Here is a 25,550-nt window from a genome sequence, read left to right as displayed (position 1 = left end):
TTGGGACTGGAATAAACGTGACGTGTTGGCATCAAACATTTGGGGCTGGAAGGAATTTCAAAGTGTTTGTGAAGTTATGAACTATTCTTCTACTATTCAGTGAATTTGTTGTGGTGGTGTTTAGAGATCTTTATTATGCATATTTGATAATTTAAAGTCCAAGATGGTTGAATTAGCCCAAGATTTGAATTTTTTTTTCGCTCCCAATTCTTGTTGGAGCTGTACAAACTATTGTAAAAATGTGTGAAAGAAAGACTTTGTACTGTGACTTAATGAATTTACGTTTATTGAGTTCTTCATTCATGTTTATTTTTCATATTGCATATGTGCTCCTTTGTCTAGACTCTTCGTGGTTTATATGGAAGTATGCAAGCACTTCATTATGGTCCACAATGACATAAGATTTACATCCCTTCTTAAGGTCCTTCCTTGCAGGCTTGCAGCCAATATGAGAAGTAATTGATTGATGTCTAAAATATAAGAGCAAAAATTAATGTCTTCCTCATAAAATTTTTAGTGAACTTTACCACTGTGGTCTCGCCCATTAAACAGCTTAATTAGCAATCCAATTAAGTTAACAATTACTTCAATGCTTCAGTTCTACGAGTTATGCATTTGCGTGGACAATACATACAACTTGGCAAGAATTTACATATCATTGTTCAGAGAAATGAGAATACAGGGAAATTTTTCAATATTTTCGACACAATATATTGGGCAAGGCACAGCCAAAAAATCTCTAGTAGTTGTTAAATGCATGTATTTAGATATTTTAGCTTTAAAATGAATTAGATAATTCACAAAAAAAGAAATTTGACCAACTCAATGTATTTATCCCAATGTCGATAGCAATACTTATTTTAACCGAAATAAAATTATTTAGTGCATTTGGAATGAAAATTATTTGCTTATATTTTTTTTTATTTCAGCACTTTTAAATGTATATGAGACAAAAACATGATTAAAAATAAAAATATATTGAAAAATGTATTAGAGAATTTTCAATTTTTTTCAAATGTAGAATGCAAACATAATACAAATCAAGGTATGAATGTCATATAAGATTGCCAAATACAGCATTTATTGACTCATGAAAATCTTGTTACAAAGTAAATGAAAATTATCAAAACTAATCCGTTTATAATTTAAAGGAAGAAAGATAAATGATGCAAAACTTGTGCAGGTGTTTTAGGAATTTTTAAATTCTTTTTTCTCCACAATACAAATTTTCAATTCTTTGGATTATATCTTTTTTTAAAATCATATGACTTTGTATTTTTTCTAATAAAATGTTTCATATTTCGATTAAAAGTATAGCATTATTTTAGAACTATTATGTAAGGGCATTAATGTCATTTTGTTATATTTTTTTGATGGATAATTTATCATTAACCTTTGACTAATCAATAAAGTGGGCAAAGTATACATATTTAAAGTTTAGGAGACAAAGTGTCATAATGGGTTAAGTTCAATGGGGCAAATTGTAATTAATCCAAATAATTATGAATGAGTTGTAAACTCTAATCAACTGTTACCGTAAAATCAATGAGAGGTGACTAGCTATAAAAAAAAAAGCGAGAAATTTGAGAGAAAATTTTGGAAGGCAATTTGTTTGGATTGTCGCTTTTTATGAAAAATTTTTTTACTTTTATTCGTAAATATATTTTTCAATTTTTTGTAAATATATTTTTCGATTATCATTTTATGTCACGTATATCAAATTGCTGCTATGACGCGGCTAATTACTCAGAATATGGTCGAGAAAAAAAAATTCGTACATCTACTGCTCTGATAAGGTTTTGTTGCAAATCTATGGGTACCGGGCCGTGTCAGCCCTGCACCCAAAAGTCAGTCAAATTTTTTTTGAGTTCTGACATCATTGCCGGGTTGACACAGCCTGGTAGCGGGAAATTTTTTTTTTTTAAACAAAAAGTTGTTCGCTGCCGGGCTGACAAAGCCCGGTAGTCGACAACTTCTACAAAAAAAAAAAAGAGCCCGGCAGCCAGTCAAACTTAAAAAAAAAAAAAATCCCAAACGTTGAATCGGGGCTTATGGACAAAAAAAAAAAAAAAGCTGGCAGGTAGATGTTGAGCATCCCGTGACTAATTTGCGTTTCAGGTGCGTAGCAGAGAAATGGACAAAATAAAGCTGGTGGGAGACTTTGTTTAGTTTAACATCTTATAGAAGTAATTATTGATTTAACAAATCTATTTTCATCTAGTTCTATTGTTCGAATTTTGAAACGTAATTTAATTAACTCAAAAAACAGTCAGATTTAGTACGTCAAGTGGCATAATTTTTTAATAAAAATAAGGGTGAAATTTTGTATTGGAAAATGGGTGAAATTTTCAACATTATTTGGTAAATTTTGTACATGTCAAAACAAATATTGTGGTAGATTTTATTTTTTTAAAATTGAATTTCATATTTGATGAAATAATTGAGGCGTAAATATAAAAGAAAGGGTTGGGATATCAAATATGATTAAAATAAAGGAACATGTGCAATTTTGGTCCCCTAACGTTTGGTCTATGAGTTAAATTAATCCGTGATATTTTGACCAAAATAATTATTAGCGCAAATTTTTTATTTTAGCCAAATTTAGGACAACTAATACAAAATTATAATATATAACAGTCAAATCAAGTTAGAATTAGTCAAAAGTTTGATTTCGTATTTTTTGGTCTCTTATGTGGTCTAGTTCTCATTCAAATCCTTAAAAGTAATCCACGTTGTCAAGACATATTAGCCTAAAGAGCATCTCTTCGTTATATTAATTATCAACAAATGATAACACATACATCATATATAAAAGACAATTTAGTGAAAAAAAGAAAATTTTAATTTGAGTATATAGTAACTTTAGTTGTAAATAGTATTAGGATATGAGTTTCAATCGATTGTGATCAGGTATTATGATTATAATAACAAATAAATGTGATTACCAATATAAAGAACTCACATGAATTTTTAAAAAATTTCTTGCCATTTCTTCTTGTCTTTCCTTCATATTAAATTAAATATTTCAATACTACAATTTAATGTATTTATATTGCTGTTCATCTTAAATTGATAATTTTATTGAATAATTTAAATAATTATAAAATCTTTATTTCAATTGAAACTTAATAGACAACTAGAAAAGAAAATATTATTCATTCGACTCAATGACTGATGGGGTGCATTTTAGTGGAATGTTTTGGGCATTATTACACTATTATTTGACTAAATATTTTCATTAATTGGGTGGATTCTACTCAGATATGATTTTGGTGCCAATTGCAGGATTTGATGCTGGAAAGTGCTTAAAATCGAAATTCAGGGGATTGTCGTACGTGGGGCTCTCTTGAGAAGCTGAAGAAATTTGATTGTAATAGACTTTATTTTTATTTTATTTTAGGGAGTCTTGTTTTAATTTTAAAATACCAATTTCCGGTAATGGGGGAAATTCCCTCCTTAATTTCGGATGACCAAAAACAGAAAAAAAAAAAGAGAGTATTAGAGGCCAGTAGGGCCGCAGCTTTGAAGGGGGATTAGAGGAGAAAAAAACCAATTTTTCTCGCGTGGCTTAGGTTTTAGGCCGTTCTGGCTTTCGAATTGTAAAAGGGGCCGTAGCTTTGTAGGGGGGGCCAGAGACAAAAAGCCTCCATTATTGACTCTGTATTTGTTTCTCCATCCTTTGTTGACTTGGAGCCATTGCTATTCTGGAGTGAATTGTAGGAATCAAACAATTGAAAGCAATCTCTCGTATGTTTCTTTTGTGAGGAAAGAAAGAAAGCAAAGTGCAGCTACCATTGTGGACTCTGTGGATTTTCACTTTACTCAATTTTGACCGAAATTGGGAGACAATATCCGACGTATGCCTTAGAGGGAAATTGAAAGCAATAACAAAAAATTCCTGGCGCTTCCTCTGGGTATCGACCGAAGCAGGGAAAAATTGATCTAAAAACTTTCACAAACTCCACACGCGCGGCTTGTCATCAAATTATGGAGAACTAAACCCCTAATTCTAGTTAAGGGGCAACTGACGAATTGGTTCAGCAAATACTGTGAGATTTAAACTATTTTTAATTATTTCCTTCATTTATTGGTATTTGTATGTTTCATACTTTCAATTGTTATAACCCTTGTGTATGATTGATTAGTGCGCAATAATTAATTATTCATATAGGCTATTTTGTTAAATAGGAGTAATTGAATCCGTAATTGTTCGTTATCTCTATCTTCGTAGCAACTGGCGTAATTGGATTTATGTTATGGGAACATACGATCTAATTTAAACGAATCCTCGTAGCGTGTTTGTTGGTTAGGATTGGACCTTTCTAATTATTAATGCAATCTAGAAATTAAATCTTACGGTCGTATCTAGGGTTATTTTTGGATTAGAAAAATGGCTAACGGGCGTACCTTAACTATCGAGAAATAAAAGAAGGGTTGGTTGTTTATCGCGTGCATGACAACTATAACCAATCTATAAATAAATGTTGGAATTATCTGCGAATCGATGATCAGTGCATGAACCATTTCTGAAGTGCACCCTTGGCTAGAGTTTCTTCAATTGTTTCTTTTAATTAGTAATTTTCTGCATTTAATTTGTTTAATTGATATTTAATCTCAAAATCCCCCCATTAATCTTGATTTGAAAAGAAATAAATTTTTCTCCAGTCCCTGAGGAGACGACCCTACTAACCACTGTCTACTAGTTAGTGAGTTCAGTTAAATAATTAATTCAGGTATATCGGACTAAGCAAACTCTTCGGGAACAGGGTGAATCAAGTAACCCATTACACACCTAGAGTCCCTGCTCCAGTACTTGAATTGACTATTGACTATTTCAGGTGGTAGTTAGGTTATATTTATTATTATTGCACAGGTTCGGCACCTGTCAATGACATATAGTTACTTATATTATAATAGAATATTTAATTAACTAATTTAATTTATCAAATATAAATATTGGACATTAGATGATGAATAAATTTTTAAGAGGACTTTTATTGTGATTTTAAAATATATAACATTTTTTATCCATACATAATTCGCTTTCTCCGGTGCCCGAATATACTTCTTCGTGCGTCTCCACATAGTAGAGTTGGCCTCCTTATTCTGCTTCTTATGCGCAGAAAAGTGAACTTTCCACCGTAGACGTAACCTATGTTTTATTGTCATCTCCACTTTAATTCCGTGGATTGTTCAATTTAGAAAGCCGGAGAGTTTGCAAAATTTTTTTTAAAAAAAAAAATTAGATGAGAGCCTGGCAGCCGGTAGCCAGCTTTTTTTGCCGAAGTTGTTAGCTACCAGGTCTTGTCAGCCTGGCAGCTGACAATTTTTTTAAAAAAAAATTTTTCTTGCAGCCGGGCTGACAAGCGATGTCAGAGCTCAAAAAAAATTTTTAACTGACTTTTAGGTGTCGGGCTGACATGATCCGGTACCTATAGATTTACAACAGAACCTCATCAGAGGCTCAGACCCGTAGATGTCCGAATTTGTTTTTTCGACCATATTCTGAATAATTAGCCCTATAACACAATCTTTTACGGAACTCGTAAAATTATCTATACGAAAGGGCCCACTTAAAACACGTACAGACAGATGCTATCAAACTTTGTCAAGCCCAAAGCCCCCCACCCGGCACGGCTCAGGCATTCACCGGGGCCTGCTTCATTCCACAGTTAGTACTGTAGATTCAGTAGCGTCAAATGGCTAGGGGGAAAGGTGAACTAATTTACAAAATCTACCGAGCTTTTTCCTACGGTCTATCGCCGTTGATAAACCTCCACCTACGGTGGCGCAAATTCCGAGGTCTCGAGCATCCGAAACGGTGGACTGAGCGTCTCGGCCGCCCCTCGCTTCCTCGGCCCGCCGGACCTTTAGTTTGGTTCCACGCCGTCTCTTTAGGTTATTAATTGCTTAATTTTTCCTTTTGTGTTTAAAATCTACCACTACTAGTATTTTCTCGCGCTATAATAATTGTTTAATTATTTGATTATTTCTAATAGGTGAAGGAATGGCTGCGATTCCGGTGATAAAATGCTGTTTAACGAGGAGGCCGGACGTTACTGTCTTGATGACGTCGACGACGCTGTCAGCATTGTAAGTTCATTTTCCATTAATTAATTTTAACTTTGAAATTTGGAGCTGGAATCTCGTAGCTTCGTTTTTTGGTGGGACGCAAATGTTCATTGCAAAGTTAATATTGACTGGATAGCAGTCAATCGTTGAAGTTTGGTGGAGAGATAGAGTTGCTTTTGGACATTATGTGACGTATGAAGTGACTTTCCATGGCAATTAATCAATACATAAAAAAGTTTGTGTAGTGACTTGCTGGAAAGTCTTGAAATGTATGTCATCTAACAGTTGCAACTTTACTTAAAGGGGAGTAGTGGTCCTTATAGCAGAAGGATATAGACAAACTGTAATTTTCTCTTGGGACTACGTGAGTTGGACTGATTACGACAACACAGCTGGGGAATAAACTTTAGTAATATTTTAGTTTGATGAATGATATTTACTTTACTGCATATCTTTCAATGAATGATACGAAAGGTATTATAATGCAGAATAAGTAATATTTTAGTTTGATGAAGGTCATAATAGATTTTCATTTGAAAGTCACCATAAAGCCTGGTGCACTTCTGGAGACTAGAGGGATTTCCCAAAGGGACTCCACAAAGTAGCCCGCCTTAACATGACTGAGAATATTTACTGTAATTTACTTATGTTCAATCAGTAATTTCACAGTCAGAGGTCAAAGACCGGACTCTAGCATATTTGCTTCGCAGCCAGGGAACTTGAAAACAGTTTTAGCTCAACCTTTGCTCTTGGATCTACTAAACTTGAAAAATAGGTCAACATTTGGATATTCTTTAGACTAGTATAAGTTCCCAAAAGAAAAGGGTAGGCAGTAATTTCACTGACAGACATACCGTGGGAGGTCTACCTTTTATAAAGAAATTACCGCAAAAACACTTATAATTCCCCAACTCTCTCTCTCTCTCTCTCTCTCTCTCTGGATTAAAGTTTATAATTAACAGGAAATTACTTTTGTTGCCTATTCATCTCATCTTGTTTGCTTTTGTCTTCATTTCCTTTTTTTTTTTGTTCTGTAGTGAGGTCATAAAGAAGAAGCTTCCAGCTAATGTCATATATCAGGTGATTGCATCTGTTTGTTATACATCTTTCAGACATTATTTAAAAGGTGTACACACAGTGGCCTGTACTTTTAATGAAATTAAGATGCTCTAAGTTATTGAGCAAGTCAATATGCTCTTTTCATCACAGTTTACCCAATGACCCAGCTAAAATTGTAGATATTGCTGATGTCTCTGGTTGGTGGTGTATCCTGAAAAATTGATGGCATTTTCATTTTTTATATATTTTTTGTGCTCTTCATGCTTGATGATTCTTGTTATTTTTCGTGCTCTTCATGCTTGACGAGTCTTGTTATCTTGATCATATTATGTTGTGTTCCCAGTTCCTTTAATCTAATTAAGTAGTTTTATGTGGGAACCAGTTTGCCCCAGTTGATGCCCCTGCTGCTGTGGAGGCTTTTCTTGGTTATTGGAAGCCAAATGCAATCATCCTAATTGAAAGTGAACTTTGGCCTAACCTGATTATCAGTGCAGCAAAAGATGGTGTAAGCACCTCTTCATATATTAGATACTTGTTTGACTGGATTTGAATTGATTGCATACTGTACATAGTGCATTTTGGCTTTGATGAGATTTTTAATTATTACAATGCTTTATAGAGTGCAATACAAGTGGACGTTGAAGCTTGAAGCAAGTTGTGGGTTGAAATTAAGTTTTCACCTGTCTTGCATGGACTGAGCAAGGATACCTAATATGGTTTTGGACATGCATAATTCTTTTTCCCATAAGCTTTAAAAAGTTGGATTTGGGCTGAACCTTGATCAAATTGATTTTGGAAAAGGTTGTCAGTTGAAGGTGAAATTCAACGCTGGATAACCTAACAAACAACTGATATAGTTAGTACCCCATTGTTTTGTGCTTTAGAATGTGTCTTTGCTTGGCTTGTCAATGCCTCCATGATATTATTTAACATGTATTATATATATATATATAGGTGCATTTTATTCCTAGTTTGGTTTGGGCCTGGATGGGACCTTTCTCAGTTGTTGCTTCACCATCATGATGGGGACATTATTTCTGTTGTTGATGGCATCCAATTCATATTAGTCTGTGACATATTAGTTTGCCAATTGTGCCTGTACTTATGCCAGCAATTTCCTACCCAGATTGCGTTGGCATTGCTAAATGCACGGATCTCTGCTAAATCTTTCCGTTATTGGTCCTTACCAGTGGTTCTTCCTCTGGCTGCATTCATGCTCTCCAAATTTTCATTGATAGTTCCGTTGGTAATGTATTTTTTCTATATATCAAATGGTTTGGCCTACTGACATTGCTTCAATAATCTTTTTCTAAAATATCTGCAACAGAGCAATCAACAGGCTATTCAATTTCAGCTGCTTCAAGCTCCGCCACTTGTCATCAACTTTTCCGGAGACCTTAAATATGGTATGCTGCTTTTTGGAACTTAGAACAAAAAAGTTAAGCAAATTCAAATATTAATATTTTATTTTGAAGACCTTACAAGTTCCTTCTTTTGAAGCTTTGATTGGTTTTTTGAGACCCCTTGGGCATGCTACATCTTTGGGGTGTGCTGCTGCTTTTTTGTGTGCATATTTTGGCTGCATATACATATTAATACAGCTTGTAGAAGGTGTATATATGTTCTTTCTGGTGCATGAGATTGCAAACCAAATTCGAAAACCTCAAGGGTTCTGTGGCATATGTAGTCCAGTGAATCAAGACACTGCAAATGAACTCGTCCTTTGCAGATTAAGTTTATATCCCTTTTTCCGTTGTTTGAAGTAGAAGATGATGTCTCATCTCACCTAATTCCAAAAATTTTACTCAAGCAGTAGCTAGCATCTTAAAAATTTCTTTAACTTGTGTTATCATATCAGTGCTATTATATACATATTTTGTGTCTATATCAATGGTTATTAAATTTGATTTACTGAAATTTGGTTTGCACTTGCCACATCCTTCAGCCGTAGAAGACACCACCCTTGCAGGGGATAATGGTCTAGAAGAATTGCAGGAACAGCTTAAACATAGAAAGGTGTGGATGGCTTCTTCATTGCATAGGGGTGAAGACAAGAGTAGGTTTTGAGATCTATTCTACAAAAATTCTATAGTCTAATGTTGGTTTCTCATTTTGTATATTTTGATCTTTAGAATTGAAGGCAGAACTTGTCATGGGGGTAACCTAATTCTTTAGGACAACATAATGGTGAGAATTTTCAATCTGTTGCCTTTGCTTCATCTTTCCTTCTCTTCAGTTGGAGTTGGAAGGATAAAAGAGTGGACAAAATGAACTTGTTCTTTTACATTCTACTTGAACATTCAGGAATTGAACTTTAAAGAAAAGAAAACAAAAAAGAGCTGGTGAAAGTTAAAAGCCATCAGCTGTAGAGACTAAAAGCTAGCCTAGAAGTTATCATGGAATTTATTGGGTTCCTGTTCATGAAAAGTTTGACTGCCAGTGAATTTGGATATTTTGTTAATGAAATTTCAAAATATTTTTCCGCAGTCCTGCTAAGAGTTCACAAGGCGCTGAAGGAAATTTATCCTGATATGCTCACTATCATTGTGCCTCGGCACCTGGAGGTCGGTCAGGAAATTGTTCTGGTATGATTGCAATGCATTGCCTTTATCTTTCTGTAATTTTGACAAAAATTGTTATTGTAGTATATTCAATTATTCATAGGTGAGAAAAACCTCCTTTTCTTTGATGACTGGAGTTCTCATTTCTACTTGCCTGACTGTAGGAGTTGCAGAGAAAAGGAATCAGTGTAGCATTAAGGTCTCGTAGTGATAAGCTTTCATTAGGAACAGAGACATATGTGGTGGATACATTAGGTTTGTCTCCTATTGGCTGCACAACTCTATTAAACCTAAGAAGGACTTGAAAACTGAGGATTTCTTTTTTCCTGAGTCAATATCATACTAAAGCATGTAATTAATTTTCTGAGTAATTTGTTTTGCAAAATATGAATGTTTTGGTGATTTTAACTTCTTGATTGTCCATGATCAATTGTGCTTTGAAGGTGAACTAAGGGAACTCTATAGGTTAACTCCAATAGCTGTAATTGGGGGTTCTTTTTTGCCTGGTTTGGCTGGTCATAATATTTCAGAAGCTGCTGTTGCTGGCTGTGCTGTTTTGACTGGTTGCACTTCTTCCCTGAAATTCCTCGTATACCTTTGTTACCTAGTTCTGATCTTAATATTGTGTTTCTTGTAACTTTCAGGTCATTATCTTGGCCATTTCAACCACATGGTACAAGAAATGCAACGTCTAAATCCTTCATCGGTTCTGCAGGTCAAGAAAACCTCCTTAAATATATCTAGCATTTGTTGGTTGTATGTGTAAGAAACAGTGATTGGCCTTCTTAGCTAGTTGGGTGTCCTTACTTTTCTTTGTTATGATATCATTGATAATTGAGTGTGGTGTTCATTGGTTATTTACGAGCCAAATACAACATAGGATGATTGAACTCCATATTAGATAGATAGTCTTGGTCCTTTGCTGTTGGGAACCTAAGCCGAGACTATTGAATTTGGCTGAGGGAAAAGGTAAGAGGGCAAGATAGCTCATTTTCGGGGTCAAGATTATAGCCACCAAACTTGAGGAACACCCTGTAAACATTGTCTCCTGTCAGTATTACTATATATGCTATGATGTTTGAATATCCTTTGGAGGCACTATGGTACCTTCCACAAAGAATGAACACTGCTTACCACCATGTGCACTTGTTTCTACTAAACCTATGTGGGGATGCCATCAGTTTCTAGTGATTGTAGTTCTAGTTGCATAGAGCATTGTAGTCATTGAGCACCTTAAGAACACTAATAGAAGCTGTGGAAGTTTTAGCATGTCGGAGACTGTCATGTTGACTTTTGTTGGAATTCATGAAAGGTATATGAAGTGGATACTAGTTTTTTTCTTGTATTCCCCTGTTAGAACCTTTTCTTTGGGTGCCTTTAGTGTCATGGATTTGGTCCTGCAGGTTTCAGGAGACATGCTTGTAGAAGCTCTCATCGAACTGTTTAGTGATGCCAAACTTCTGGAAACACGACGTGCAGCTGCAAAACAAGCATATCATGCTCTGTCAATTGGTGTAGTTGAAAATATGTGGCGTTTAGTACAATTCCACATTTTAGATAAAAGCGTGCCAATGTAACTCTGCAAAGTTAGATGTCAAACACTAAAATTAGCCAGCCTCTTTCTCCCCAGTGCAGCTCGTCTTGATGTTCGATTCTGGGGGCAACGGGTGGGATCCCCTTCCACTGCTCTCTCCCAACATTGGAAGCTTCTAGCACCTGTAGTGAATAATTAAAAGGAGTATTGAGGATGATTTGAACCAATCAGGCTATGTAGAATACCTCCATGAAGAAGCCTCTGATAATCTTTGGAAGCTAATCAACCTTTCTTGTAGGACAAGGAGGTTGCATTGCCAGAGACATGACTGTGGGCAGAGAATGAAAGTAAAAGTACTTGCCCGAGGTGATTTCCTCTCTCTTTTTTTAATGTAATTTCCTGTAGTCCTTTTTTTTTTAAATTTTTTTTCACTGGGTCAAGATTATGTGATACTTGAGCTTGCAGCCTAACTGTTGATTGAGAACGATCATTTGCATGTTTCTGACTCTTAGAATTTGCATTTTTTAACTACATTGTTTAATCACATGTGATGTACTTAATTTCATTTTGCACTTCTCCTGCACTTTTCTAATATGAATTGTAGCTTTTTCTTTGACATCAGAAATTGATCAAAGCCGTTTTACGCTTTATTTGTTTCTGGTTCTGTTTAGCCTGAGTAGTGTTTTCTTCTAAAGACTTGATGGTGAAAAAGTGACCGTATGTACTTTTTCACAAGATTGATTGATGGGAAATGTTCGTGTTAACGTTTGTCTGATTTTTTAGTGAAGGGGAATGGACCTATTAATTTTAGTGGATTCTGTTTTGATTTCTTCTTCAGGATAATTGAGATTTGCAGATGGATAGAAAATCTTCCTATTATCTTTGTACCCTGGAAGGATTCAGCATCATGCGTGGTCAAACCCACGGATATTCTTGTTGCGGCTGCATAATCGTGCCAGTGCAGAAGAATTGGCAAATACTTATAACTAGTGGAAATACCCGTGATATGCACGGTGCTGACATTATTAAAAAAAAATAAAATGGTGAACAAATAAAGGTGAAAAAAATTTTACCAATAAAATTAAAATATAATATCTGTTTAACAATAGTTTGAAATATAATAGAATGTATATATCATTCAAGAACCGTCTTTTTTTGGTTGTATGAGAATTTTTTTTATCATTGTATGAGAATTGTTAACAAAAAAATACAATAGTTAATATAGAATAGCATCAATAGAATTTAGTACAATTGTGTTGTAATCAAATGAAAAATACGCACCAATTGAATTGTTATTAGCACCCATAGTTAATGAAGTAATCCCTATAAAAAAATATTTTGGTACATGTAGTAATTGGTAATCTATAAAATAAAATAAATTGCTAATCTATAAAATTGCTAAGTTGTCTATAAATAGCATCAATAGAATGTAATACAATTGTATTGTAATCGAACAATTGTAATACAATTGTATTGTATTGTATCTATAGTTGATTTAGCAAGATAGTGCAGCCAAAAAGTGTGTATGCAAGATGAGTATGACGATATAAGAAACTGTATATTTACCATGATCACGCAAAATCATTGGTGATGTGGATGTCTGGCGATCTTGAGGACAGTTAGATTTTTCATTTCTTTGATCTAGAAATAAAATATATATTAAATTAAAAATCAATAGTTTATGTATTTATTTTATGTGTAAATAGTGATACATTGTATGAGAACTGTTAACCAAAAAAATACAATAATTAATATAGAAATAGCATCAATAGAATTTAATAGAATTGCATTGTAATCAAATGAAAACAATTACAGAGAAGTGATTACCTAAACTAAGGAATGCAGTTTTAAATGCTCAAAAGTGCCTTGACGATTGCACATATGTCAGGGGCTTAGTGAGTTTTTTGCTCCTCTTGAATCATTTTCTTTTTTCTAATTGTAATATATTACTTGCAAGTGTTAAGTAGGACTTGACTCTAACCTTTCGTTTAAGTACTTTAAGCAATGAACTATTTATTCCATGAGTTGAATTGTGCTATTGCTAGATAGATGAATCACGTAGTTGTAATTGTCATTGTTGATAAAGAAAAGAAAGGCTAGAATGCAATTTTGTCAAAAGGATTTCTGACGAAATTAAAAATTAATCCAATTTTAATAATGGGCGTATAGTGCCTTAGTTATTAGTAGTATCTGAATTATTTTTCTTCAATTATAAATCATTTTTAATTATTTTTTTTAATTATAAAAAAATCTTTTTTTTATTTCATGCACGATCATTTTTGTAATAAAATTATGAAAATAACTATCGTAACACCTATTTTATGTGATAAATGTGCAATAAAAAATAATTAAAAAAATTTCAGTAATACAAACAAATAAATTTTTATAATATACAATTTGTGTTAGAAATAGTAGAACCCTCAATTATGAACCTATACCATCCGCAATTATATAAGCAAGCAATACTTTTTTATCTTTGCTTTACAGTGTAACAATAAACAAACAACCATTCATAAGATTTTGTAAAAAGTTTTCAGAAATAATGGATGATCAGAAAATCAATGCAATATCATTCATGACAAAAAATAAAGCAAAAGCAAAACATACTTAAAAAGCAGAGGGAACTGACCTGGAAAATTAAGCCGGCCGCAAGAAGGTTGATTTCTGCTGGAGTCTCTGCACATAATATCTTCAACTACTGCTCACAAAAGAAACAAAATCAATACATTTACAAAATCAATAGAGAACCCAAAACAAATAAGAAACTGAGAGAAAGGGTGAGAGAATTAACTCGATAAGTTAATTAAGTCGATCAGTAAAAGAAGAATTTGTAGGAGTAATTGTAGGATGAGTTAAGATAGTGGGATAGTGGGAATGAGATAGTGGGAATATTGATTGGTGATAAGGTGATAGTGGGATAGTGGGAATATTGATTGGTGATAAGGTGGGTTATAACCTACTACTTTTTTATGTATTAAAATAAATACAAAAATATGAGTTAAGATAGTGGGATAGTGGGAGTGAGATAGTGGGAATATTGATTGGTGATAAGGTGATAGTGGGATAGTGGAAATATTGATTGGTGATAAGGTGGGTTATAACCCACTACTTTTTTATGTATTAAAATAAATACAAAAATCTAGAAAAAAGTATGACAAGTTTAGAAGGCATTGAGAGGGTTTCTGCTAAAAATCCCTTCCTGAATACATATAGATATAGATATAGATGGGAAAGGGGCCAGAACGGTGTGCCGACATTTTAACAAGTGGTAACTTGTAAATTAACTGCTTGTACAACTTCATATTCAGTTACTATTTACGTGAAACTCATACAAAATAATTGTATCTATTTACGAGATTGTACAAGTAATTAACACTACATTACAACTTGTTTATAAAATGTCATACCATTTAGGAACAGTGACGTGAAATATATTACCGTTTTTGCTCCTTACCCATATTAAATCGCTGAATGGCCGACCGTACTTGCCTTGGTGGAAATGCCATGCTCCGCCCTTTCTGGTATTTTGCAGAAGTTTTTCATGGAATTTTCCTTCCCGCAAATCAAGAATAATTTTAAATCTGTATTTTGCAGAAGTTTGAAGCTTTAGGTTGCGTACTAATTGGAGTAGACAATTGACCTGAGGGTCAGAGAGAGGAGTGGTTTTCTTTGCTGTATTGGACTCTTTTAACTGGCGACGATTTTTCGTACCCTAGGAACGGTCTTGGACTGATGCCCTTTCTTTGGATATTAAGAGAATGCCAGAAAACTCTTGGGGCTTTTATTGACCCCGAGTGAGCGGTAAATTATTAATGTTGCAAGGATATCCATCTGCCTTCGTCTCAATATGAACTCAAGGCGGTACCGGAAAACATATGAACTCAAGGTTTAGAAGATTTCATGTCAAAAAACAATGAAAAAATTTAGCAGCTTTTTTTTTTTTTTTTTTGGTCTAGGAAGTTATAGATGATTTGTGCTCTTAATGTCACAATTCCTGCCACTTCAGTAAGTAGTTGAATTAACCACTGGGCCAATGGCTCAGTGGCCACTAGGGAGGGGTTTAAGTCCCTCCTTGGACTGTAAGTGAGATTTAAACTCCTCCCTGGACTGTAAGTGAGGGTTTAAATCTCACTTACAGCGAAAAAAATTTAAGGGTTATGCCATAGCACTCTTTTGTTCTAGTTGAGTCTGTATATCCACTAGCCCCCTACCACAGAATCCTTCGGCTTCCCTTCATACTCAGCTACATTAGAAGTTCCCTGCCGGAGCTTAATAAAATCGTCCTTTCTCTTCTTCTGGACGATAGGTGGAAGATATTTCTCGTTGAACTCCCGTACAAAGTTTAATTAGGTCCATGCAGTCCCCTCTCTCTCCCATTTGGCCCTAATTACATTCCACCAAGCCTTGCCTGGACCTTCGAACTGCTTTCCCTTCCCATAGATTAGAATAGAATAAGTTATACAAATGTATCGTTGCTAACAAAAAAAAAAAAAAGTAAGTAGGTGAATTCACGGGAAACTCGTCATGTTGCTTACAGTTGGACTGGCATGCTTTTTGGCCAAGACCATCGTGGTGTGCCTGCATTGAGGATTTGGATGGGACCTTCTTCAACCAGTTCAATGCAACTACACTGCAAATGCAAAGAAGAGAAGAATGCAAGTCAGAGATTTGATTCGTTGATCAACACTCAAAAAGAGTAGAGTTTAAGCCAATCAGAGCCCAGCTAAGTTGGTTATGCAACCACATAATTAGTGGAGTAACAGAGAGTCAATCAGGGATTAATAGTGATTTTTTTTTATCTTTCTTATGTTTGCAGTACTACTGCAAGACAAGCCACAAAAACAGAAGAAAGGTCATGAATTATAGCCCTATTCTGTCTGTCCCAAATGAAATGGAAGGATTACAATCCCCACAACGCCCAGCTGGTGACATGTTTAAGGCTTTTTGAACGCTAATCGCGCCTTCATTGTCTCATCGTTTGAGTGATAGCAGAAACTAGAAAAGGTTTCAACTCAAACACAAAGCTGCATACAACCTCTCCACTTTTCCCGACAGCCTCACTGTTGCAACCACCAAAGCAAGCAAAGTCATTTTGATATCTCTACCGCTAGGCATGCATTTTGGCAGAATTCACCAATTCCAATTTTAGAGTGGACTTTGCTTTTGGAAAAAAGCCAATTACAGGGACTTCTTTAGCCTAAAAACTATAAAGTGGAAAAAGATGGCGAGGGTGCAGCAAAGTTGGTTAGAATTTATTAGTAGTATTTTTTTCAATTTTCACTCTCATCGTTCGTTTTTAATGGTATATTCTTCTTGACTCTTCTAATCACGTAAAAATATAACAATAACAACTTCCTAATCACAACAACTTGATAAGACACAAGTGATTAACAACTCAACAAGCATATCATGAAGAAATAGTCAAAGAGTTCCGATGAAGAAAAATGTTTTTTTTTTTCTTTTACAGAAAAGAAAAGAATGATGCTTTTGTTTTTGTGTTTCCGCCGCCGTGTCTTCGAACCATGGTCACCAGTGGGCTGGCTGCTGAGGGCAGTGTTGAAGGGAGTGCTGTGCTATCCCATTCTTCTCAGAGAAAAGAAAAGGAATAAAGCCTAAAAGGTAAAGGTAAAAGAAGAATCTCAGGGCCTCACCCCTCTCTCTCTCTCTCTCTGATTTGTGTGCTTCTACTCAATGGCAGTGGGGAGGGGGGGAGTGCAGAACAGCAATCATTCACACCACCACCATTCCCCATCCCCCCTCTCCTCATGCTCAACGATAATACTCTATAATAATTATTGCCACCGCCTTCCTTTAATCATTCCCCTTTCTCAGCAGCTGTGATTGGTAGGTAGTTAAAGGAATACTACCAAGCCCACCAGGAAAAGACGGAATACCAGACTTCTCCTCTCTTCTCCGGCCCGCGGGGGACCTCTTCGTCTTCCTTTCTCTTTTCAAATGTTTCCTTACTGTTATGCCCAAATCCCAAGTAGCCCTCCTTCCTTCCTTTAGTCCTTCTTGATATTCGTTCGGTACAAACAAACAATTAGAGAAACCCGCGTTAGGTTATTCCAATGCCATAATTCTACCTACGACGACTTTCTCTTCGTTTGTAGTATGCTACACCACCAACTACCAACCTGGCTCTCTCTTCCCTTCTCTTTGCACTTTGCAGTTTTTTTTGTGCATAAAGAGATTTCTACTACACCAGCCTGGAATTTACTGCTACTACTAGTAGTAGACTTACTACTAGTAGTAGTTTTTTTGTTTTTTGGCTTTTAATAACTAGTACTAACTATTGCATGCATTTTTCCCTAGTTATTGTAGATAGAGGATGTTGTAATACTAGTGTAGTTTTTAAAATTGAACGCCACCGTTATCTCGAGACTTCGCGCCCCATGCTCTCTCCCTCTGCCCACAATGGATCTTTGTCCTGCGTTCTTCTCACTTCTCCTCCTCCTCCTCATCACCCATCTTTCTTTCTTTACCACCACCGCCTCCTCGAATGACACGGCGGCCCTCACTCTCTTCCGTTCCCAGACAGACCTCCACGGCACTCTCCTCTCCAACTGGACCCTCCCGCCAGCCTCCAACGCCGCCACCACCGCCTGCACCGCCTCTTGGGTTGGCGTCAAATGCACCAATGGCCGCGTAACCGCACTCTTCCTCCCTTCCCTCAACCTCCGAGGCCCCATCGACTCCCTCTCCTCCCTTGACCAGCTCCGCCTCCTCGACCTCCACGACAACCGCCTTAACGGCACCCTCAGCCCTCTCATCCGCTGCCTCAACCTCAAGCTCCTCTATCTCTCCGGCAACGACATCTCCGGCGAAATCCCACCAGATATCTCCTCCCTACGTCGCCTCCTCCGCCTCGACCTCTCCAACAACAACCTCAGGGGCCCCATTCCTTCCCAATTCTCCAATTTCTCCCGCATACTGACCATAAGCCTCCAGAACAATGCCCTGTCTGGGACCATTCCTAAATCCCTCGTCTCCTTACAGGAACTCAAGAGCTTGAACCTGTCGAATAACGAATTTTACGGAGCAGTTCCTCAGGACTTGCTCAAGAGATATGGTGAGAATAGTTTTGCTGGGAATGAAGGTCTTTGCGGAACTAGTCCTTTACCCCCCTGTTCGTTCACTGGGAAGCAGCCACCATCTTCTTCGCAGACCGTGCCATCAAATCCTAGTTCGTTGCCAGCGACAACTGCCGCAACTTTTCCGACTGAAAAATCGAAAACTCATTCGAGGAAAAAACTTGGTAGCGGAGCACTAGTTGCGATAATCGTGTCAACTGCTGTGGCTGCATTAGTGATCGCTTCCTTCCTGATAGCCTATTGCTGCGGGAGGTACTCGAGGGATGGCAGCTCACTGGCTGGGAGCGAGAGTGGGAAGAGGAGGAGTAGTTATTCCGGTGGTGAGAGGAGGGTTTATGCCAACAATGGCGGTGCAGATAGTGATGGAACCACGGCCACTGATAAGAGTGCGCTGGTTTTCTTCGACAGAAGGAAGCAATTTGAGCTGGAAGAACTGCTCCGGGCATCGGCTGAGATGCTGGGAAAAGGGAGTTTGGGAACCGTTTATAAGGCGGTTCTTGACGATGGCTGCACCGTGGCGGTGAAGAGGTTAAAGGATGCTAATCCTTGTGCAAGAAAGGAGTTTGAGCAGTACATGGATGTGATTGGGAAGCTTAAGCATCCAAACATTGTCAAGCTCAGGGCTTACTATTATGCCAAGGAGGAAAAATTGCTTGTCTGTGATTATATGCCTAACGGCAGCTTGCACTCTCTCCTTCATGGTATGCAGAATTGATTCTACTGCTCTTTCAAATGACAGCTAATTGTTTTGAGAATTGATCAATCTTTGTGTGCTGACTATCTCCGACGTTCTTCTTTGAGCAGGGAATCGCGGACCAGGGAGAATTCCATTGGATTGGACGACAAGGATCAGCTTAGTGTTGGGAGCAGCTCGAGGGCTTGCCAAGATTCACCAAGAGTATGCAACCTCCCGAATCCCTCATGGGAATGTGAAATCATCGAATGTGTTACTTGATAAGAACGGCGTTGCTTGCATTTCTGACTTCGGGTTGTCACTCCTATTGAACCCTGTTCATGCCATAGCCAGACTGGGAGGGTACAAAGCACCCGAACAGGCAGAGATTAAGAGGTTATCCCAAAAGGCGGATGTTTACAGTTTTGGAGTATTGCTTTTAGAGGTTCTTACAGGTAAAGCTCCGTCGCAATACCCTTCACCAAGCCGTCCTCGCCTCGAGGAAGACGACGAAGAGCAGCCGGTGGACTTGCCCAAGTGGGTTCGGTCAGTGGTGAGGGATGAGTGGACAGCAGAAGTTTTTGATCAAGAACTGTTGAGGTACAAGAACATTGAGGAAGAATTAGTTTCAATGCTACATGTAGCAATGGCTTGTGTTGTTCCACAGCCGGAAAAGAGGCCCACGATGGCTGAAGTGACCAAACTGATAGAGGAGATCCGGGTGGAGCAATCTCCATTGGGTGAAGATTATGACGAATCCCGGAATTCCCTCTCGCCGTCGCTTGCAAATACTGAAGACGGTGGTGTGGCCGGCTATTGATCTACTGCTGTCCTGTCCGTCGGCATTTATGAAACGCTTCTGTCATTTGCGTTTGCACCGCCTTGGTGCAAAGCAGACTCTCCTATTTGCCTGAATCTACGGGCGAATAGAATATGTCTCCACATTAGTTTGTAAAATTTGTATGCTTTGTTTATTCATTTGCCTTCCAACATCGCATAGTTCAGTGGCCCTTTCTCCTCAAGTGTACTTGTACTCGTACTACCATTTTAGTAGTTCATAGTAACATGCCGTCCCCCCGGCATGTTTTGCAGACGTCCCTCTGATTCCAAAATTTGGATGCAACCCAAATTAGAAAGGAAGAAATTAGAATTGCTTCCAATCCAGGCTACAATATGATATCCACTGTTGCCAATTATCCCTGTCCTTTTCTCATACTGTTTATGGATTTCTTTCCAAGCTGTTGCCAATTATCCCTGTTCTTGCACCAGCGACTTTGAACTTTGATTGGATTGGAATGCCGATTCTATTTGTGACTTACTTTGCCTTCTATCATTACGCTAGACGTTGGGGGGGGCCACGAGAAACACAGACAGGAGCCTCTTTTTGAAAGGGTGAAATCTTGGGATTAACTCTAAAAATTTGGATTATTTTCGGCATTATTATTTTGGTATTTCACCACTAGAGCATCATTCCTCTCAATGATAATAGACTGTGATTTACTATGTTCTAAATTTTTGAAATTGTTATAATCTAATTCCAACGATTATGCATCTGCCTGATATCATGCCTCAATTCGACGTAGCTGTCCACAAACTGAACAAGATCTCGAAATTCTCTCAAGCAAAATAAAAGGCAGCCTTTCATTCGATTTGTGATTTTGGGTAGCCCCATTCACCCTCAACAACAGACTTGGGGTTATTCATACTAACTGCCTCCGGAGATTCTTGAGAATTAAGAAAGACTTTAAGGGGTTTACGAATCATCCCATTTAACAAAGGATATCAGTAGTATTTATGTCGGCTCTTACTGCCACGTGTGAAAAAACGCAGAGTGCAATTAATTGAAATTATGGCGATTCAAGAATATTTAGAGCACGAGGCTACATGGCCCCGGGAAAAAAGCTAAAAAGAAAAGTCTCCTGGGTTAAGGAATGGACAGCTTCATTAAAGGAAAGTGATTCTTCTTGGAATCTCGAGGAAAATCTCCCAGACCATGGGAACAGGAGGTACGATAAGGTACTAAACCATTCAGGGCCAAAATTAGGATGTGCTAAATCAGTCAAATATAGAGGAAATTCCATGAACCTTTTAGACAATACTTTCAAGCTTCGAGCAACTGGCTCCTTGTATTCCTTTCTCCAGAACTTACTTGTGTTTGATCAGAATATTGTTACCTTTCCAGATCCGCAAACATTTTACAACCAAGTTGTACAGACATCTGCGAGTAATGGAAACAATAATGTCACTACTAAAACAATTCATCTAAACTATCTGCTTAAATTAGTTACTTGAAACTGCTATCTCTTTGAGCAAGGCGTTGTCGGCCAGGTGTGATGCCTGGATCACCAGTTGGAATGGATTAGGAGCAGCTGAGAAAAAGGCATGCTCAGTGTTTTACAAAATTAACTTGGCGAGACATCTGGCGACAACAACGCTCAACAGCTACGTACACATTATATCACTGAGATACGTAGCCCCTAAAAGACTAGTTAACACTTCCTGTTTGATCAATCAGTGTACCAACTTGTTCTCCGCATAGCGCTCTTGATATATTCCCAGGCTCATGAAGATTGAAAATGACAACTGCACAAAACATTTTTACGAATTAGACACAATACAACTCTCTATCATGCCAATTCAAAGATGTCCGAGTAGAAAAGAAATTTTTCTATCCAAGTCAGACTCCACCAATTTCAGGACCCTATTTACCAAGTTAGCAGATGATATAGTGCATGAGGTCTAGAATACGAGTACCAACCAGGAATTCCGTTGTCCTCACAGGATCTTATAGCCATCATGTCCATTGGGCAGGCGCCCCCAGAAGCCAAGTCCGTGAAGCAAATATGATCAGCTGCAATGTTATTGTTTCTAGAATCACAAATAAAGACGCCATCCACATTTGTGCCTTTTAAGACAGCATCCGCATTAACTGTAAAACGAACAATGTAAAGAATTGTCTTCCACAAGGAGCAAAAGAAAGGAGTTGGAATTCAGGACTACTAACTATAAGACTAGCAGTGAAGATTTTAGAAATGCGCAGGAAGAAGTTCATACTCTCTGAAGCTCTGAGGGCTGCAGCCAAATCAGTTGAGAAGAGTGGATTCCCTGTGCCAGCTCCAATACCACCAAAAATCACAACTCTTCCTTTTTCCAGATGCCGGATAGCCCGAAGCCTACAATATGGCTCAGCAACCTCAGGCATTGAATATGCACTTTGGACACGCGTCTGCACGCCCAATTTCTCAAAGGCCGACTGTAGCAGTATAGAATTCATCACAGTTGCCATCATTCTGGTGAGACAGAGACAATGTGAGTCTGTCTGGCCACGCTACAAAAACCCCACCTCAAGCATAAAAAATGCAATTTGGACAAACAAGATTAGCATCCAGCTGAAAATTTAACACTACACAACAATTACAACACGTATAACAGGAAATGACAGTAGCCATAATTACTTGGACCATAAGAGTCGTGCATACACAATGGATACAACACACGTACTTATAACAGGAAATGACAGTAGCCAAATAATTACTTGGACCATCCAAGAAGGACATCTTAAAAAAACACAGTTGTACAACAATGATTTTAAGACAGTTTGCGAAATGAGCTGCCACATAAGCCATATCAAGTGCACAAGGACATACTTCAATTCTTCACATTATTATAACACGAAACATAGAAGTTAAGAATTCTTGTAACATCTAATTGCTACTGAACATGTATTCGATTCAGAACTTACCCAGCTTGGTATGCAGCAAACCTATCTAACCCTGTCGTCGTTACCCATGTGTGTCCACAAAAGAAGTTACGACCACCAACAACTATTGCCACCTAAGAGAACAATTATGAATTTTGCTACATGGAATAAGAAAACAGTAAAAGTTTCCGCAGAAAGTACCAAGCTTTCAAGTGGTACCTCAACACCCATACGACAAGCTATTGAAACTTCTCTAGCTACCAGCATGGCCACCTGGAATATCAATAGAAACCAGTTAAGCAAAGAATTACTGTGTGAATGAATAAATTTTACTTTCTCAACTGACACAAAGTAGCCACTGCATAAAAAATTCCCATTGAAAAGACTTCAAAATGGATAAAGAATCCAGTTAGGGCCCAACTCTTTTTACTTCTCAATCTTTAGTAGATCTCAGCATGAACATGATTCACAAAAGTTATTTTTAGCGTGGTACCCTACCATGGGTTAAGTGAATATGTTGGATGAGACGGTCGGTTAATAACAGGAAAGTGTCCCAACATTTAAAGGGTCATATCTTGCAAAAGCCCGAATCAAATCCAAACAAACCAAAGTAACGTCATTTTATGAGAGCAAGACTACCAGAGACACCTGTCCCAAAAAACATTTTCAAGTACAAAGTCATGCTGTTTGCATTTACAAATTTCAATATCATTCCTCCACTTAAATTCTTGTCTGTTTAAACGAAATTGATGTCTAGGCTAAGGGACTGGTGATCGCTGAGGAATTCAGCAAAGACATCACTCAACTCAGTTTAAAGTATTCCAGAGTAGAGTTGAACCTTTGGATCAATATTCTGCGGTGCTGTCCCAGCTAGAGTGCCACCACTAATTTTGAAGACCACTCTTCGCCATCTAGCGCTGGTAGCTTTCGACTTTATGCTATTGATCTGAGGACCAGGACTTACAGTTGTTGTTCCATATCTGTCCATTCACAATTGAGTACCATGGGAAATAAGAGCAAAGAAAAAAGAAAAAAAAAAAAGCAAGAGAGACCATCCAGAAATAAATGAGAAGGCCATAGATTGATGACACTACGAAAACCAATGCAATGACATTTCAAGTCGAAGCGAATCCACAATTAGCTCTGCAGCTATAGAATTTAACAACCTAATTACAAACCAAAAAGTAATTACAATCTCCTCATACAAATTTTAGCTAAAGATTAGGCTTATTTCAGAAGAAAGATAGATACTAATACTTTCCATTTCAATATTACTTTTCCAAGGGAAAGCACTACAAAAAACGAAGATAGCCAATACCTCTTGGACTGTCTACCAGTATTCGCCGTTCCTCCAACGGACTTATCATCGTCAGTTGCAGCCTTTCCGGACAACGAATTCCCGACGATCTGCTCCATCTGCTTAAACCAAGGCCAGTGGCTTGCTGAGACACCACCGTTACTCAACCGATGCCTCTCCAATTTATACCTCTTCTTCAAATTATCCACTTTATTCTTGCACTGCTCCACACTCTTGGTCTGCTTCTCGCACCTCTCGCTTACCATCACCGCCACCTCCTCCCAGTCTCTTCCCCTCAAATTCCCCCTGTTCAACATCATAAACTTCTCCGTGTACGCCTCTAACAAGCACGCTATCGCCGTATCGCTCCATTCCTCCCTATCCTTCCTATACTCGCCGCCGGTGGCCGAACTGCTCACTCTCGGTCGTTTGTACGAATAAGGAGTTCCGCTGTCGCTCACCTCTTCGCGATCACTACGCTTGTCATTTGGGGTATGATTGTGGTTATTCGCGCGAGATTTGGTTGGGTCATGCTCGTTGTCGAACGGGTTCGGGTCTGGATCGTACGGGTTAACATTGACGACGTGAAAAGACGTGGCGTTGCTAGCGTTGGCTAGTTTAGGATTTGGTTGGGATGAACAGAAGGCTCCATCACTGTAGCCGTCGGCGTCAGCTGAAACGACGTCGTCATCGTCGTCGTTTGGGGCGGAGAGGTTACGGTGGGTGAAGGACTGACGGTGGTGGATTAGGTTAGGGTTAGGGTTTGAAGTGGTGGCGTTATCGTCACCGAGTAGAGAGAAATCATCATCACAAGAAGCCATGGAAGGCGGAGTTAAAGAAGACCGTTAAAGGTTAGGAGTTTGTCTGCGGACGGACGTGAGAATAAACGACGTCAGGGACGTCTGGTCTGGAGATATCCGCCGTTAACGCTGATAAATATGCCGTGAATCGGTGTCGTTAAATGCGTGACGAGTCCGTTAGATAGCTAGTAAAGTTTGGTCACGTGAGTGGGACCCTTACGTTACAAATTACGCACCCGTTTCTTTTTAGGGATAATTTCAGGTTTTTGACAATTTCACTTGCCTCCCTTAAAGTTTAGAAAATTATACAAACCTCCTTTTAGATTAAGATTTTAATAATAAATTAGTCCAATTAGAAAAAAATATTTAAAAATTACTTTAAAGAATGAGATGAAATTTTTATTTCATAAATACCCCTTATACATGTATATAAATTGTAAATGAAAAGGAAAATTCAAAAATTTTTTATATTACAATAATCATAGCAAACATCATGTTGAAAGATATGGCTCTTCTGTTTGTGTTGAATCTTATAATAATTAGTATAGTTTTGTTGTTTATTTGTATTATCTAATTTATTAAATGTGAACTTTTTGAGTGGTTAAATATGTATTAATTGTTTCTAATTTTTAATTATTTTTATTCTTTTATTAATACAACTTATATACATGCATAAGGGGTACTTATGGAATAAAAGTTTCATCTCTCTGCTTAAAGTACTTTTTTAATATTACTTTTTCTAATTGGACTAATTGTGTTA

The 25,550-nt window shown here is 37.5% G+C and overlaps 3 protein-coding genes and 1 long non-coding RNA gene across 6 annotated transcripts; 2 read left to right on the top strand and 2 right to left on the bottom strand.

The window, feature by feature from the left end:
* Positions 1-5,456: 5,456 nt before the first annotated feature.
* LOC140003845 (probable 3-deoxy-D-manno-octulosonic acid transferase, mitochondrial) lies at positions 5,457-12,413 on the top strand. Of its 3 annotated transcripts, XM_072052265.1 has the most exons (13): positions 5,459-5,898; positions 6,000-6,093; positions 7,110-7,152; positions 7,514-7,636; positions 8,258-8,377; positions 8,459-8,537; positions 9,077-9,187; positions 9,619-9,716; positions 9,857-9,947; positions 10,136-10,255; positions 10,337-10,407; positions 11,096-11,592; positions 12,065-12,413. In XM_072052265.1, exons 1-12 carry the CDS (start codon positions 5,700-5,702, stop codon positions 11,267-11,269), a joined length of 1,323 nt encoding a protein of 440 aa, XP_071908366.1. In that variant the 5' UTR covers positions 5,459-5,699; the 3' UTR covers positions 11,270-11,592; positions 12,065-12,413. The 3 variants fall into 3 exon arrangements, with proteins under 3 accessions (XP_071908368.1, XP_071908366.1, XP_071908367.1); XM_072052267.1 differs by lacking the exon at positions 12,065-12,413 and having other exon boundaries at positions 5,457-5,898; positions 10,337-11,004; positions 11,096-11,299; XM_072052266.1 differs by lacking the exon at positions 8,258-8,377.
* A 75-nt stretch (positions 12,414-12,488) lies between these two features.
* On the bottom strand, positions 12,489-14,417 carry LOC113697122 (uncharacterized). Its single transcript, XR_003449798.2, has 2 exons — positions 13,856-14,417; positions 12,489-12,867 (listed from the first exon to the last, which is right to left on the bottom strand). It is a non-coding gene; the product is annotated as an uncharacterized lncRNA (long non-coding RNA).
* Positions 14,418-16,744: 2,327 nt separating this feature from the next.
* Positions 16,745-20,244, top strand: LOC113697168 (leucine-rich repeat receptor-like protein kinase PXC1). Its single transcript, XM_027216651.2, has 2 exons — positions 16,745-19,021; positions 19,125-20,244. Exons 1-2 carry the CDS (start codon positions 17,644-17,646, stop codon positions 19,811-19,813), a joined length of 2,067 nt encoding a protein of 688 aa, XP_027072452.1. The 5' UTR covers positions 16,745-17,643; the 3' UTR covers positions 19,814-20,244.
* An 856-nt stretch (positions 20,245-21,100) lies between these two features.
* On the bottom strand, positions 21,101-24,953 carry LOC140008328 (uncharacterized). The gene is made up of 7 exons (XM_072052264.1): positions 24,012-24,953; positions 23,532-23,673; positions 22,913-22,966; positions 22,736-22,827; positions 22,048-22,283; positions 21,752-21,922; positions 21,101-21,576 (listed from the first exon to the last, which is right to left on the bottom strand). Exons 1-7 carry the CDS (start codon positions 24,809-24,811, stop codon positions 21,479-21,481), a joined length of 1,593 nt encoding a protein of 530 aa, XP_071908365.1. The 5' UTR covers positions 24,812-24,953; the 3' UTR covers positions 21,101-21,478.
* Between the last annotated feature and the right edge of the window lie 597 nt (positions 24,954-25,550).

The sequence above is a fragment of the Coffea arabica genome, chromosome 6c, assembly GCF_036785885.1.
Source record: "Coffea arabica cultivar ET-39 chromosome 6c, Coffea Arabica ET-39 HiFi, whole genome shotgun sequence".
Lineage (NCBI taxonomy): Eukaryota > Viridiplantae > Streptophyta > Magnoliopsida > Gentianales > Rubiaceae > Coffea > Coffea arabica.
This window is presented reverse-complemented; position numbering and strand designations above follow the sequence as displayed.

What these genes read in the sequence shown, in the direction of transcription:
- LOC140003845 (XM_072052265.1), top strand. Translation starts at nt 5,700, where the DNA reads ATGGCTAGGGGGAAAGGTGAACTAATTTACAAAATCTACCGAGCTTTT. An exon ending in CAGCTAATGTCATATATCAG is followed by an intron (nt 7,153 to 7,513) that starts GTGATTGCATCT and finishes TGTGGGAACCAG; the next exon opens with TTTGCCCCAGTTGATGCCCC. An exon ending in TCGGTCAGGAAATTGTTCTG is followed by an intron (nt 9,717 to 9,856) that starts GTATGATTGCAA and finishes GCCTGACTGTAG; the next exon opens with GAGTTGCAGAGAAAAGGAAT.
- LOC140008328 (XM_072052264.1), bottom strand. Translation starts at nt 24,811, where the DNA reads ATGGCTTCTTGTGATGATGATTTCTCTCTACTCGGTGACGATAACGCC. An exon ending in CGCAGAATATTGATCCAAAG is followed by an intron (nt 22,967 to 23,531) that starts GTTCAACTCTAC and finishes TTGATATTCCAG; the next exon opens with GTGGCCATGCTGGTAGCTAG. An exon ending in CTTGTCGTATGGGTGTTGAG is followed by an intron (nt 22,828 to 22,912) that starts GTACCACTTGAA and finishes TTGTTCTCTTAG; the next exon opens with GTGGCAATAGTTGTTGGTGG.
- LOC113697168 (XM_027216651.2), top strand. Translation starts at nt 17,644, where the DNA reads ATGGATCTTTGTCCTGCGTTCTTCTCACTTCTCCTCCTCCTCCTCATC. An exon ending in CTTGCACTCTCTCCTTCATG is followed by an intron (nt 19,022 to 19,124) that starts GTATGCAGAATT and finishes TTCTTTGAGCAG; the next exon opens with GGAATCGCGGACCAGGGAGA.